Raw genomic sequence first — 14,954 nt, forward strand, 5'->3', positions numbered from 1 at the left:
ATCTTTGAATAGGTATATATTCTTTCAGAGCGAACTTTTTTTTTTCCGACGTCAGGCCTAAATTAGATAAAGACTAACTGTTTACATGTTAGGTTCCAGTTTTTAAGTTTCTCAATGATGAAAACACATATACCTCAATTTAATGTTATTAAACTTTATGAGACTGAGAATTAGTCAGCACTAAGAAAAGATGTCTTTGACACGGCGTTTCGTACATTGACATTGGCATGTAGCCAAATTGTTGCGTCACTCACCACAAGATGGTATATATCACAACCAACGTACAGTATCTGGTCACTTCCCCATCCAAGATGATACGACTCATAGCTCTCTTGTGTTGCATCGGTAAGTCTTACAGAAGGGGCACAACGATGAGTTTGGATTATTATTTTAATTCTTTCTTGCAGTTTTATTTTGGCAGTGATGGAAGAAGTAAAACGTTTATTTACTTAACCCATTTAGGTCTGACGTCGATCTTTCAAAAATAGCAGACCTACAAGCTCATAGCGCGCCACTCGGTGGCGCGCTATGAGCTTGTAGATCTGCTATTTTTCAATAGCTAAAGTATAACATAATGCTTATAGTTAAAACACCAAAAGGGGTTCCCGTCCAGAGTGCGTTTAATGGACATGGTCGGTAGTGCTATGGGGTCATTTCACTTTTGGTCATTTCAAACAAGATTAAGTATAAGAACAATAGCTTCTATTATATAGCATGGCTAACTTTCCAGGAATAGAAAGCTGGCTGTTTCCATTTGCTTGGAAATATCGACATCGATGATGTCACTGGTAGGTGTGTTTCAGAACTGTGTCTACTACACAGCCCTCGTCTGAGGCACTGAGGACTGAGTAGACAAAAATGGTGCCATCTTTTAATGAGCATTAATGAGGACCAATTAAGATAGGTTGAAAATGTGCGAAGTCGTCCTTTAAGTAAAAGTATCTACCATATTGTAGAAAATCTAGAAATAGTAAAAGTACGGAAGTAGTAAATAGTACTAAAGTAGTAAATATCCTTTAAGTTTCAAAAGTAAAAATACTCATTATTTGGAAATTTCTCATTTCACAAGTTTTCAAAATGTATAAAAAATCCTTTGAAAGTAGCCAATCAACAAACACATGCACACGCATGCGATGTGTTGTGAGCTTGTAGAAGTTAAAGTATGTTTTGTAATAATAATCAAATGTCTACAGTACAGTCCAAGTAATTAGTAACTAAAGTTTTCAAATAATTGTAGTGGAGTAAAAATACAACATTATTATTATTCAAGTAAAGTAAAATACCTCAAAATTATACATGAGTACATTTTACTTATACTTCCCACCACTGTATTTAACCCATTTTGGGCGGGAACCCCTTTTGGTGTTAGCATTACGTTATGCTTTAGCTATTGAAAAATAGCAGATCTACAAGCTCATAGCGCGCCACCGAGTGGCGCGCTACGAGCTTGTAGGTCTGCTATTTTTTTTAAATCGAAGAACGACTGACATAGAAACATAGCTTTTTCAGAAAACGGTCAGGATGTAGAAGACATTTTTAGAATCTGATCTCAGGTCAAAAGGGGTTATAAGGATAGTTACAACTGCATGTCCTCACTGTGTACTAACTGCTACTGTACTAACTGTACTAACTGCTCTGTGTGCATAAGGACTGATTCGTGCTGAGGCACCCTTCAGCCACAACGACAAGGTGGTCGGAGGCACCGAGGCTGAACCCCATTCCTGGAAATACCAGGTAAAAATATAGGCCTCCACACATTTCACTACTGTACTGATTTGCTTGGAATTCTTTATTATCCATTAAAGGACAAGTTTTTTTCAACCAAGGTTCATGTTTTAGGATGTTATTAGAGAAAGTAAAAGATGAGTGTTATTTTTTTTTTCATTTGCTGCTTTCTTTCGTTTTATGGATTTTAGCTGTTTTATAGCGATTTCTTTTTTAATTATTTACTATAGTCCTAATAAACCCCAGGAAATTTCATCTGGCCACAAAAGATCACGGGATCTACTGAATGTGTCAAACTGACATTGAGCCTATGACACACAGTGTGGCTTCCCCCCAGTAGGCTACCTTCACATTCAGTACATCCTGTGATTTTTGTTGTGGCCAGATGTAATTTCCTGGGGTTTATTAGGACTATAGTAAATAATACAAATACAAAAAATACATATTTAGCCCCATGCTCGAATGCCCCCGCCCCCCTGTCAAAAACAGCTAAAATCCCTAAAACGAAAGAAAGCAGCAAATAAAAAAATAAAAACAACACTCATCTTTTAGTTTCTCTAATAAAAACCTAAAACATGAACCTTGGTTGAAAAAAACTAAAGTTGTCCTTTAAGTTCACATCACAGTTGGCCAAGAACACTGCTTTATGTGTGCTGTACCATATTGAATTGAATGCAATGTGCTTACCGCTTATGATTTTTTTACTGTGGTAAAATTATGTATTTTTTGTAATTGTCACGGTGGCAAAAATGTATTGAACCCAAGTGCAGAGTAATGACCAGCAAAGCAGAGTGTAATCAAAGCATTTATTAAATAATGCAGAAAAATGGCAAACTTATACAAACTACTGGCAGAAACTAAGCAGTCCAAAAACAAAGAGGTACAAGCAAATTACCAGCAGCTTCAAAGCATAGTCCAGGAACAAGGAACAAGGCAAGAGCTCCCAGGTACAACAACATGACATGAAAGTATGATCCGACAAGGTGTGTGTGCAATGAGTCCAGTCTTATAGGTGGTGGGTTGATTGCAGTAGTGTTCACAGGTTTGTAATGGGCTGGGCTGATGAGTGTGGAACCAGGTGTGTAATTGGGACTGAAGTGTGGAATGGGATGAGGGAGTGGCCGAAGTGGAAATGCAGACAGGGGGAGACTCAAACCATGACAGTAATTGCTTCACATTGCTTTGAATAGCTTTTTTCATCATTAGCTTTGCTTTGTATTTTTTTGCTGTTTTGCAACACATTAATCTATTAGCCTTATAGGCTCTGCAGGGCTGTACCTTAGCGTCTTGAAAAATGAAACATACAGTAATATCAGTTAATGTTTCATTGTACTTCCCCATTTATGATGACATGAGTGGTAATTTGTCAGTAAAAATGTCCATTTGATTTCTTTGAGTTGGATGATTATGAAAATCTGAATGTATGTTACAAGAAAGCAGTTTTTATTGTTGTCAAATTGTATATCTCAAGCTTGGGGGAGATGACACTTTACATAAATCTGAGCTTTAAAGGACCACTTCAGCACTTTTCAACCTATCTTCATATAATAGGTCCTCACTAATAATCATGAAAAACGTTCTACTCTGTCTGTGTCTCATAGGAGGGCTGTGGGCAGTTCAGAAACCGTCTTCCAGTGACATCATCGATGGGGGAATACAAGCTAATAGAAACTGCAGGATTTCTAGTCCTGAAAAGTTGCAATGCGAAAATGGAAGCCATCGTTCTCACGATAATGAAAATCTAAACATTTTTGTAAAAAAAATCTTGTTTAAAAAAAAATCTGCCTAATGATGTCGTCACTGGAAGACGGTTTCTGAACTGCCCACAGCCCTCCCATGAGACACAGACTGAGTAGAACAAAATTGTGCCATTTTATCATGATTATTAGTGAGGACCTATTATATGAAGATAGGTTGAAAAGTGGTGAAGTGGTCCTTTAATATCTTGGAATGTAGTATGGTAAAGTGTAAAGTGTAATTGTAAAATGGAGTCTTTAGAAACCCACAAAATAAATGAATCAATGAAATGAATGAATGAGCCGAGTGTCATCTGCCTCCATATTGTTTTGATATTTTGTAGGTTTCTCTCCAAGAAAGCGATGGTGAGGATGACTACTACCACATCTGCGGAGGCACCCTTGTTGAGTCCTCCCACATCCTGACCGCAGCACACTGTGTCAGGTACAGGACTCTCACTGTTCGACTTTAGACTTAGACTTTGTAGAGAAGTTAGATTTATGTCTGAAAAAGCTATGTTTCTATGTCAGTCGTTCTTCGCTTTTGCAACAATAGCAGACCTACAAGCTAGTAAGTGGCGCGCTATGATCTTGTAGATCTGCTATTTTTCAATAGCTAAAGCATAACATAATGCTAACACCAAAAGGGGTTCCCGCCCAAAATGGGTTAAGTTCTCTAGTTTTGTTATCTTTCTTTAATTCTATATTTGTACCCTTATTTTATTACTAATTGGAATATGCTTTACCAGTGTGTAGATTTTTCACACACATGTATGTTTGTGGGAACTGGGAAGGGTGAGTGGGTGAATGGGTGAGGGGGGTTTTGGATTATTAATTATTGTATTTATTTTTTGTTAAGGAATTGTTATTTCAATACTAAATTCATTGTGTAAAATGTGTAAATAATCATTCCGTTTATGGCTTAAAGGAGAATTTCATGGTAGAAGGCTTTCTTACCTGTATTTGTAGTTGTTACGTCCCCATCAAAAAGGTCCAGGTGTTGTTTTGTGCAAAAGCGCATTATTGGCTATTTCCCCTACCATAAGCCCTCAATGAATTGCATTGAATTGCATTTAATTGAATGGGGCTATGGGGTGTTGTGCTAATTCGCTTATTTCCATCGCTCAAAAATCTATATTTTTTGTATATATCCTCTCATCATAATGTAAATAGTATCCCAAGCGGCACACTTTACTACTTATTTCGATGGAAATAAGCGAATTAGCACAACAACCCAACCCCCATTGAGGGCTTATGGTTGGGGAAATAGCCAATAATGCACTTTTGCACAAAATAACACCTGGACCTCTTTGGTGGGGACGTAACAACTACAAAGAAAGGTAAGAAAGCCTTCTAGTATGGAATTCTCCTTTAACTGAATATGTGAAAACTGAAAATAAACCTTTTCTAACCCATTTTGGGCTTTTGGTGTTAGCATTATGTTATGCTTTAGCTATTGAAAAATAGCAGATCTACAAGCTCATAGCGCGCCACTCGGTGGCGCGCTATGAGCTTGTAGATCTGCTATTTATGAAAAATCGAAGACTGACATAGAAACATAGCTTTTTCAGAAAACTGTCAGGATGTAGAAGACATTTTTTTAGAATCTGATCTCAGGTCAAAATGGGTTGAAGAGCCTATAATCCAACTTGTATATTGTATCCTAATCTGTGTTTTATATCTTTGTGTTATTGACAGCGTGGATGGTAAGTACCGCGTGGTGCTCGGAGAGCATGACCTCTACAAAGACGGCGGCACGGAGCAGATAGTCCACGTGGAACAAGTTATTATCCATCCGGGCTGGACAGGCTACGTTGGCAACGGGTAAAGATTATCAAGTCACTAAACCTACAATATTGATTAGGAACTGTAGACGGTAAACTATACCAATCAGAATTTAAAATAATTTCTAACATTTCAGCTCACAGTGCAATGGCTCATGTTTTGAAAAGACTAAAAGGGATACAGGAAGAGTGGGCACCAAGAAAGCGTGGGCACCTCGATGTTGAATTGGCTTATAATTTTACCCTTCACCTCCGGGTGCCCAAATGTCTGGATATACAGGTTTTGTAGCAATTTTAGGCCTTAATTGTTAACCCATTAGACCCGACATTCACTTTGAAAGAATATATATTCAAAGATTTGCACCACATTTTTACGATTTAAAAAAAATAGCAGACCTACAAGCTCGTAGTGCGCCACTCGGTGGCGCGCTATGAGCTTGTAGATCTGCCATTTTTCAATGGCTAAATTATAACAATGTTTAAAACACCAAAAGGGGTTCCCGCCCAAAATGGGTTAAATGTTCAAGTATGGCATGTATAGGACTACTTTACATTATTTAAGACCATTTTCCAAGTATTTTAATTTTTTAATATTTAATAAATAGACAATTTAAAATCAAGGCGCCCACTCTTCCTTGGTGCCCAGTGTTCCGGTTACCAACTAAACTTGTTTGTTCTTCAGTAAGATGACAAGTATTCTTCTACATTTTCGTCACAGAAACGACATTGCTCTGCTGAAACTGGCCGACGCTGTATATGACAACGGCTTTGTGGAACTGGCCACCCTACCGTATGTCGAACAAACGCTGCCCAACAATTTCACTTGTTACGTCACTGGCTGGGGGCTGCTCGGCGGTATGTATTCTGCATTTAACCCTTCTATTAGGAGCAGTTGTTCAGTGTCTTACTCAAAGACACAAATTGGGGAGAAGTCTAAATGTTTTTTGTTTGTTTTTTAGGTGAAAACGGTTCACCAGACAAGCTGCAAGTGGCTCCACTGAATGTGGTAGAGCACTCCATTTGTTCACGGGGTGACTGGTGGGGAAGCCTTGCCCTGGAGTCCATGGTGTGTGCTGGAGGGGATGGAGTCACCTCAGGCTGCCAGGTAACTGGAGCACAAATCTCCAGCACTGAGAGGCTCTCTGCAGTGTGATGTGATGTGATGTGATGCGAGAGTGCCTATCCTACATCACGATCTTGAGGCTCTACAGTGTTGTTAGCTAAGCTGTCATGCCGCCGTGCATCTACGTAGGTGGCGCGCTTCTTCCCCTTGGCTTTACCCTGGGTTGGCTATAGTGCCCGGTAGCGTGCCTCTAGTTCCAGGTGCCTGACACCGTGCCCTGACAGCCTCATCCTTCTCTCTCAGACTTATTTTGTCTGTGACCAGTGGTAGGTCCCCGTTGAGGACCACATTTCAGATGTGATTTCATGACTGTGACACCTTTTCCGGTTCAGTTATTTTTGGTTCTTAGTCCATGAGCCAGAGCTCATGAGTCAGTGGGGTTTGGGAACTGAACATTCCAATTTCATTGTAGTGCGGCGGTTAAGCTCATATATGGAAGGTATTGTGCATTTTATGACTAAAGCATGAAACTTTCAGAATATCATCTACACACCCCAAGGTTTGATTTCAGACGTGGAACCACTTTCTGACTGACATCTGGTGACATTGAGGGGTCATTGACCTCAGAATTGCATTTTTGCACGTTTTGCTCCATTATTTTCCACTATAATAATTATTTATGTTTGTTAAATGGAAGTTTTGTTCTAATGAATGACAACTTAAACCCCAATAGTCTACAGAGATGGTGAAGCATGTCAACCTTTATGATATAAATGCTATGACATTGTAATAACATTAAAAACATCTAGGAGAGCCGTTAAGCTCATATGGAAGGTATTGTGCATTTTACGACTAAAGCATGACACTTTCTACAGTGCTAGCCCAATAAAATAAAGATGCAGCTCTTCACACAGCTACAAAAAGGACTGTATGAAGAGGTATAAGGAATTGGTGGAGATGGTCAAAGCCAAGAAAGCTGCACAGGAGCTTTTGGCAGCGAGAAGTAAAAAATTACAAGAACCACAGAAGAGATAGTTGTCGTTATTTTAACATTATTGTATTGGTTTTTAATGAAGTTATGGAAGAAAAAAATACAGAAAGACTTGATTGATGAGTTTGTTTGGTTTTCATATCCAATGAATATCGTTACAGTATATTCAAAGGTGCTATAGGGCATAGCAGTGGTGGTCATTTTCTGGTTCCATCGCTCTGGATTAAGAGCGTCTGCTAAATGCCTAAATTGTAAATTGTAATCCAGACTCCATTCATTTTCTGGTTCCATCCATCCAGACCCCATTAATTTTTCACATTTCCAAACATTTCCAAACAATATATATATCAATCATTCTAAGCCTATGTAATCAAGCCATCCAGGATCCTGGTAATTAATGACCATAAATTCTGTGAAAAACAAATGAAAAAACCTCAAAACAAATGCTATTATAAAGGCTAATAGTATATTAGATAATTACATATTTAAAAAGAAATCACAGAAGCAAATGTTTTATCGTCATGATTCAGTAGGGTCCTGGATGGCTTGATTCTATAGGCTTATTCATTTTTTATATAAATATTCGTAGAAATCTCTATGGGAAAAAAACAATGGGGTCTGGAACGATGGAACCCGAAAATGGCTGCCAATGCTACTGTACGCGCCCTATTCATCTCATGATTTTGGTTTTGGGGGCAGTATATGGCGAGCGTTCAGGGTTCATATGTTTTGGGGAAGTAACTGTTGGATACTCAGGTGGCAGGAATTTAAGGAGATGTTGGGAGATAATATGGTACCATTTCTGTCCACCGGCTCCCAGGTTATCTGAAACTCTCAGATCTGAACGAACACCTCTAAGGGCAGCCGAAAGGAAGTGGCGCAAGACAAAGCTACCTGATGACCTATCCCACTTTCACTCACTCCTCTCTGCCTTCTCCCTCTCACTAACCACTGCTAAAACCTCTTTCTACCACACCAAAATCCAATCCTGTACTTCTAACCCAAGGAAGCTCTTCTCCACTTTCTCCTCCCTCCTTAAGCCCCCTCCCCCCACTCAACCTTCATCCTTCACTGCTGATGTTTTTGTCAACTACTTCGAGAAGAAGGTTGACGATATCAGCAGCTCCTTCCCCCCCCTCCCCCATAAAGTGGCATCTGACTCAACCAACACTAACCCCAACATACCATGCATGTCCTCCTTCTCTCCTCTTTCCCCAGACGAGGTCCTACAACTAGTGACTTCCACTAGACCTACCACCTGTCCTCTCGACCCTGTCCCGTCTCCAATCTTCCAGACCATCGCACCTGATCTGCTCCCCTTCATCACCTCCATCATCAACACCTCAGTAACCTCAGGCCGCGTCCCATCTGCCCTCAAGTCAGCCAGAGTAACACCACTCCTCAAGAAACCAACCCTTGACCCCTCAGATGTCAAGAACTACAGACCGGTATCACTCCTTTCATTTCTATCAAAAAGCATTGAACGTGTTGTCTCCAACCAGCTCTCTCTCCATCTCTCACATAACAACCTGCTGGATCCCAACCAGTCCGGATTCAAAAAGGCCCACTCCACAGAAACTGCCCTGCTGGCAGTCACAGAAGCACTACATGCTGCCCAGGCTGCTTCCCACTCTGCAGTCCTGATTCTCCTAGACCTATCAGCAGCATTTGACACAGTGAACCACCAGCTGCTCCTAGACACCCTAGCGGATCTAGGCATCGGCGGGGCGGCACTAAAGTGGTTCTCCTCTTACCTCACCGACCGGACCTACCAGGTATCCTGGAAAGGTCTGTTATCATCCCCCCGAACCCTCCAAACTGGGGTCCCACAGGGATCTGTACTTGGTCCCCTCCTTTTCTCACTGTACACTAAATCCATTGGCACTATCATCTCTGCTCACAATATATCCTATCACTGTTATGCCGATGACACACAACTGTTTCTATCCTTCCCCCCCTCTGCCACCCAGGTGGAAGAGCGCATCACTGCTTGCCTGGCTGACATCTCACAGTGGATGTCCTCCAACCACCTCAAGCTGAACCCCGACAAGACTGAGCTTCTCTTCTTCCCAGCTAAGTCCTGCCCGATGTGGGAGCTAACTATTTCCGTAGACAACGCCCTGGTAAGGTCTGTCCCAACAGCCAGGAACCTTGGTGTTGTCCTGGACAGTCAGCTCTCGTTCAAAACTCACATCACAGCTGTCACTCGATCCTGTAGGTTCACACTCTATAACATACGACGAATTAGACCGTTCCTCACCCAGGAATCATCCCAGCTCCTAATCCAGACAACAGTCCTGTCAAAACTTGACTATTGTAACTCTCTCCTTACTGGCCTACCGGCATGTGCACTGAAGCCTCTCCAACTGATCCAAAATGCCGCAGCTCGCTTGGTCTTCAACCAGCCAAAATTCTCACATGTCTCCCCCCTGCTCCGCTCCCTGCACTGGCTCCCGGTCGCTGCCCGCACAGAATACAAAACTCTGATGTTGGCATTTAAAGCAACCAAAGGTATGGCTCCCCCATATCTTGCCAGCATGATTGAACCCTACAAACCCTCCCGCGCACTCAGATCAGCCAACGCAGGGAAGCTGGAAGTACCCTCACTAAAAACGCCGGGACAACGCTCCACACTTCCCAAACTCTTCTCCCTTCTGGCCCCAAAACTGTGGAATGCACTTCCCGTTGCAATCAGAACTGCAGCATCACTCCCGATCTTCCGCCGTAGTCTGAAAACCCACCTTTTCAGACTCCATCATGGCCCATAGCACTTACCCTACCCCCCTTAGACAGCACTTCTTAGACTTATATAGCATTTGAAACAGACTTATAGCATGTCATGTAGACAGCACAATAAGTGCATTGTATGTAGTCATAGCACTTCATAGTATATATGTACAGCATAGTATAGCATATATGTATAGTTTATATGTATAGTGTCATTATTGAGTGGTGTAAACCACTCCTACAACTGGCTTTTTTGTGCAGAAAAAATGAGCATGGTTGCTATGTTCACCCTGTTGTAATGACGTAATGAAATCACACCCGGGTGAACAGGGTGAACATAGCAACCATGCTCATTTTTTCTGCACAAACAAAGCCAGGTAATGAAATCACACTCGGGTGTGATTTCATTACATCAGACATGATTTCATTACGTCAGACAGACCTTACACCACTCAGTTCACACGGGTGTGATTTTATAGATATGTTCTAGTTATAGTTTATATGTATAGTGTCATTATATAGATATGTTCTAGTCACGTTCTTAGCTTACGCATGTTTCGCGATAAATGCATTTTACATATGTGATGTATTCCCATGCTTTTTGTTCTTGCTTAATGTAAATCGCTCTGGATTAAGAGCGTCTGCTAAATGCCTAAATTGTAAATTGCATAACACTTGCTACCAGTGACATCGATGGAGAATCCAAGCTAATGTAAACTGAAGACTTTATATTTTTGGAAAGTTAGCCATTATAGAAGTCATTGTTCTCACATTAATACAAAATCAAATTAAAACATTTAAATGTTCGAAATGAACAAACCTGCCTACCGACAATGTCACCGGTAGGCAAGTCTCTGAACTGTCCACAGCCCTACTCTGAGACACAGACTGAGTGGACAAAAATGGTACCATAATGAGCACTAGTGAGTTCACTTAGAACCACAACCTCACACTCAATGGTCTTTTACCACTATCTTCATCATCTCTCTCCTCATTTCCTTCAGCCTCTACATCTTCTTTGTCTTTATCTTTGTGTATTAGACCTTATATTAATCATATTGGAAAATTCTGTTTTCTGCTTCAATTAGTTATTGCTGCTCAAGGCTGTCAGACCTTTGAGGTCAGGGGGTAGTTGGGGATTAAGGGTCTTGCTTATGTATACCTCGACACATTGCCGGGGCCTGGAATTGAACCTGGGACCTTCTGTTTCCCAGGTGGCTCATTCAGCTATGGCCATCCTTCTTGTGAATGGGTTGTAGAAGTTCCAACAGGAACTGTATTGAGAGGCATGGTACTTTCTCACGGGGTAGGAGAGTAAGGAGACAGTATCACATTGACATCCTAACAGGAAGGAGGACAAGCACAAGCATCTGATAACACTCGATGCCTGCTTTTATCACAGACATGTTCATCAATGTTCCAACGCAGCCAATGCATGACATCAGAGTGTGCATCATGCCTTGCTTTCAGATTCCAAGACGTCCGATCTACCTCATGAGCCACTGCTGCCCCGTCACATTAGACATGTCATAAAATAGGCCGAAAGACGAATTATTATATACTTTATGCAAATTATGCAAATGAGGAACAATTTCATAATTTAGTTATGGCAAGAGATTAATTTATGTAACATAATATAGATGTAGACTCTAAAACAACCTTGATATGTTGGCTAAAAGCAATAACACTGTATAGCTAATTCCTAATTTGTACCTATGTTTTACATAATTTATGCCAATTATGCTAATGAAGAAAGGGTGTATGACTTCACCATAATAACAGATTCATTTCTGGATATCACAAACATAGACTTTGACTCTGAGTCATCTTTCAAAGTTAAATGGATGCAAAATGATAGCCATTTCCAGTTAATTTGCTCATTAAGCAATTGATTTGCTCATTATGCTAATTACTCAAATTGTCCAACATATAACTTTTTGCAAACAATCATCTGCTAGCCTATAGATGACATTTTAATCATAAAAGGAAACAACATTTATGGGTTTAACATGGGCCCTATGGCGGTTTACAGCATGGTTTGACAGCCCAAAATGTGTACAGCCTCTGACAAGTTCCAGATCTCTCCTAGATGTTTTTTGACAATGTCATAACATTTATATCATAAAAGTTGACACGATTCACCATTTCTGTAGACTATTGGGGTTTAAGTTGTCATTCATTAGAACAAAACTTCCATTTAACAAACATAAATAATTATTATAGTGGAAAATAATGGAGCAAAACGTGCAAAAATGCAATTTTGAGGTCAATGACTCCTCAAGGTCACCAGATGTCAGTCAGAAAGTGGTTCCACGTCTGAAATCAAACCTTGGGGTGTGTAGATGATATTCTGAAAGTTTCATGCTTTAGTCATAAAATGCACAATTGGTTTGGTTATCCGCCGCACTATTGTTGCTGTCGGGCAATGAAAAAGAACTGAACCGGTTCCCATTGGGAACCAACGGGTGGAAAGGGGGTCCTAGTGCCATTCGTATATCAATCTTGTGTAGACTCCATCCAGGGCCAAATACTTGTTGTACTGACGCCACTTTACTTCAGTTTTAAGATGTTAAAGCATCTAGACAGGCGTTGGTCTGTACTGTATGTCCCTTGTAGCGGTCAGTCCATCTCTTATGGACTGACTGGTCAATCACAGCAGTGGCACACAAGATATGCTTATTAAGCTGTAGCCCAGCTAGTGTAAAACGATTTACCCATTTAGGTAATGGTGGCCTGCAGTCCAATAGCCGATCTATTGGGTCTTATATCCAGACTCTGCTACTCCTCATCAGGGCCACTTGGCTGCTGTCTTCCCATCCATAGATGAACAGTTAAATTGGAAATCTCTGATCTGAATTATTTCATTCCGAATGAAGAAATATTGTCCGCATGTAAATGCAGTCAATCAATCGGAGGGTAGCCTTGGAAACCCAGACGTTTTCATTTCCAGGGAGGAAAAATCGGAGGGTGACCACGACTCTCCTTTATTCTCAGGGCGACTCTGGTGGGCCTCTGAGCTGCAAGACTGAAGAAGGTGATGATGCACTGTGGAGAGTCCATGGTGTGGTCAGCTATGGTCCAGCTGGAGGGTGTAACCAGGTCAACCGTCCCAGTGTCTTCACCCGAGTCTCCTACTTCATTGACTGGATCTACGACGTAAGCCTTGTTGTTGCATCGTGCGTTTTAGGGCTGTCTTCCATTAAATATATTCCTAGTCAACTGGACTGATAATCATCATAGGAATTTGTAATTCATTGGTTCTTCCAACCAGGGCCTACTTGAAAATCTCACAAGCGTTTGCGGCCCACCCAGCTGACCACTTAACACAGCAGCCAAAAGGCTTTTTAAATCATTAGAAAATGTGTGTGTGTGCGTCAGTGATCATTCAAATCTTAGCGTGTACTTTCAATACCCTTGCGGACCACCAGTGGTCCCTGGCCCACAGGTTGAGAATCACTGACTATATATATATATATTAGCTGAATTAATCATCAAATTATGTTAAATAGTCTGAGGTTGGGAACTGAACATTCCAATTTCATTGTTGCTGTCGGGCAGGACTCTCCATATTTCGTTTTTTTTTGTAAATAAAATGCCATAGCCTACTTTTGCCACGATGCAAGGCATTTGGGGTTTGTAGACAAGCTATTTTTGAACTCAGTATTGGACAAATGACAGCAACAATATTCGGTATCTAGAGATTACAAAAGATGCATGCGCTCATAATTTTCCATGAAATAATTCATTCAGCATTTCAATTGAAGAAAAACCCATACATTATTACTAATAAACTAACAACGTCGTCGTCTTGGTTGACTGAGGCCAAACCGTCTGATTAACCCATTCTAGACGGGAACCCCTTTTGGTGTTTTAACTAAGCATTATGTTATACTTTAGCTATTGAAAAAAAGCAGATCTACAAGCTCATAGCACGCCACCGAGTGGCGCACTACGAGCTTGTAGGTCTGCTATTTTGGAAAAATCGTGAAAATGCGGCACAAATCTTTGAATATATATTCTTTCAGAAGACTTTTTTTTATATTTCGACGTCAGGCCTAATATTCTATGAGGCCTATTGTGATTATAGTCTAATATGGTTGGATTATACTATATTACCGCTGTCTGAGTAATTACTATAATGTTTTAAACTTGCTCATTTCTCATTTGTTAAAAAAAAAAAGAAGAGACGAGATAATGCCACTATTATCAGATGTCTGAATTTGACCCTTTCTAATTTATTTGCAGACCGTAATGCCACCTGAGGAGGAATAAAATGAGTAAGGAATACAAGTAAAATGTTGTAAAACACATCATGAAAAGAATACCACTATTATCAGTCTGAATGTCTGAATTTGCCCCTTTCCAATTTATTTTCAGACCATAATGCCACCTGAGGAGGAATAAAAAAAGAGTAAGGAATAAAAGTAAAATAAAACACATCATGGTTGTTGTTGTTGTTGTTGTTTCCTTCAAAGTCAAAATGAGAAGTCGTATAGATCCGGGGTCTTCTGAGGCAGAGATGGAGCAGGGACTACATATTGTATAGAATTGTGTTGCAGATGAAAAAAAATTGTATACATAAATTGTATATACAGTAGCTTCTATATAGCTCTATCGTCATTCATCAGTGTTGTGTAGATTATAACCAGAAAACTGTTCAGAAGACATTTTTAGAATCGGCCTCACATCTTCAGTAAAATTACGATACATTAAGTTAAGACGACTTATAAGGTAATAAGGTACTTGGTCTGTGTCTCAGAGGAGTACTGTGAACAGTTCAGAAACCTGCCTACCAGTGACATCATCCACGGGGAATCCAACAGTTCAGAAACCTGCCTACCAGTGACATCATCCACGGGGAATCCAACAGTTCAGAAACCTGCCTACCAGTGACAGCATCCACGGGGAATCCAACAGTTCAGAAACCT

At 40.5% G+C, this 14,954-nt stretch overlaps 1 protein-coding gene across 1 annotated transcript; it reads left to right on the forward strand.

The window, feature by feature from the left end:
- Window positions 1-311: 311 nt before the first annotated feature.
- On the forward strand, window positions 312-14,298 carry LOC306912827 (chymotrypsin-like elastase family member 2A; the record flags this gene model as incomplete). Its single annotated transcript, XM_079489282.1, has 8 exons — window positions 312-345; window positions 1,649-1,734; window positions 3,806-3,906; window positions 5,160-5,285; window positions 5,964-6,100; window positions 6,205-6,350; window positions 13,021-13,182; window positions 14,272-14,298. 8 exons carry the CDS (start codon window positions 312-314, stop codon window positions 14,296-14,298), a joined length of 819 nt encoding a protein of 272 aa, XP_079345408.1.
- Between the last annotated feature and the right edge of the window lie 656 nt (window positions 14,299-14,954).

The sequence above is a fragment of the Electrona antarctica genome, assembly GCF_951216825.1.
Source record: "Electrona antarctica genome assembly, chromosome: 20".
NCBI lineage: Eukaryota > Metazoa > Chordata > Actinopteri > Myctophiformes > Myctophidae > Electrona > Electrona antarctica.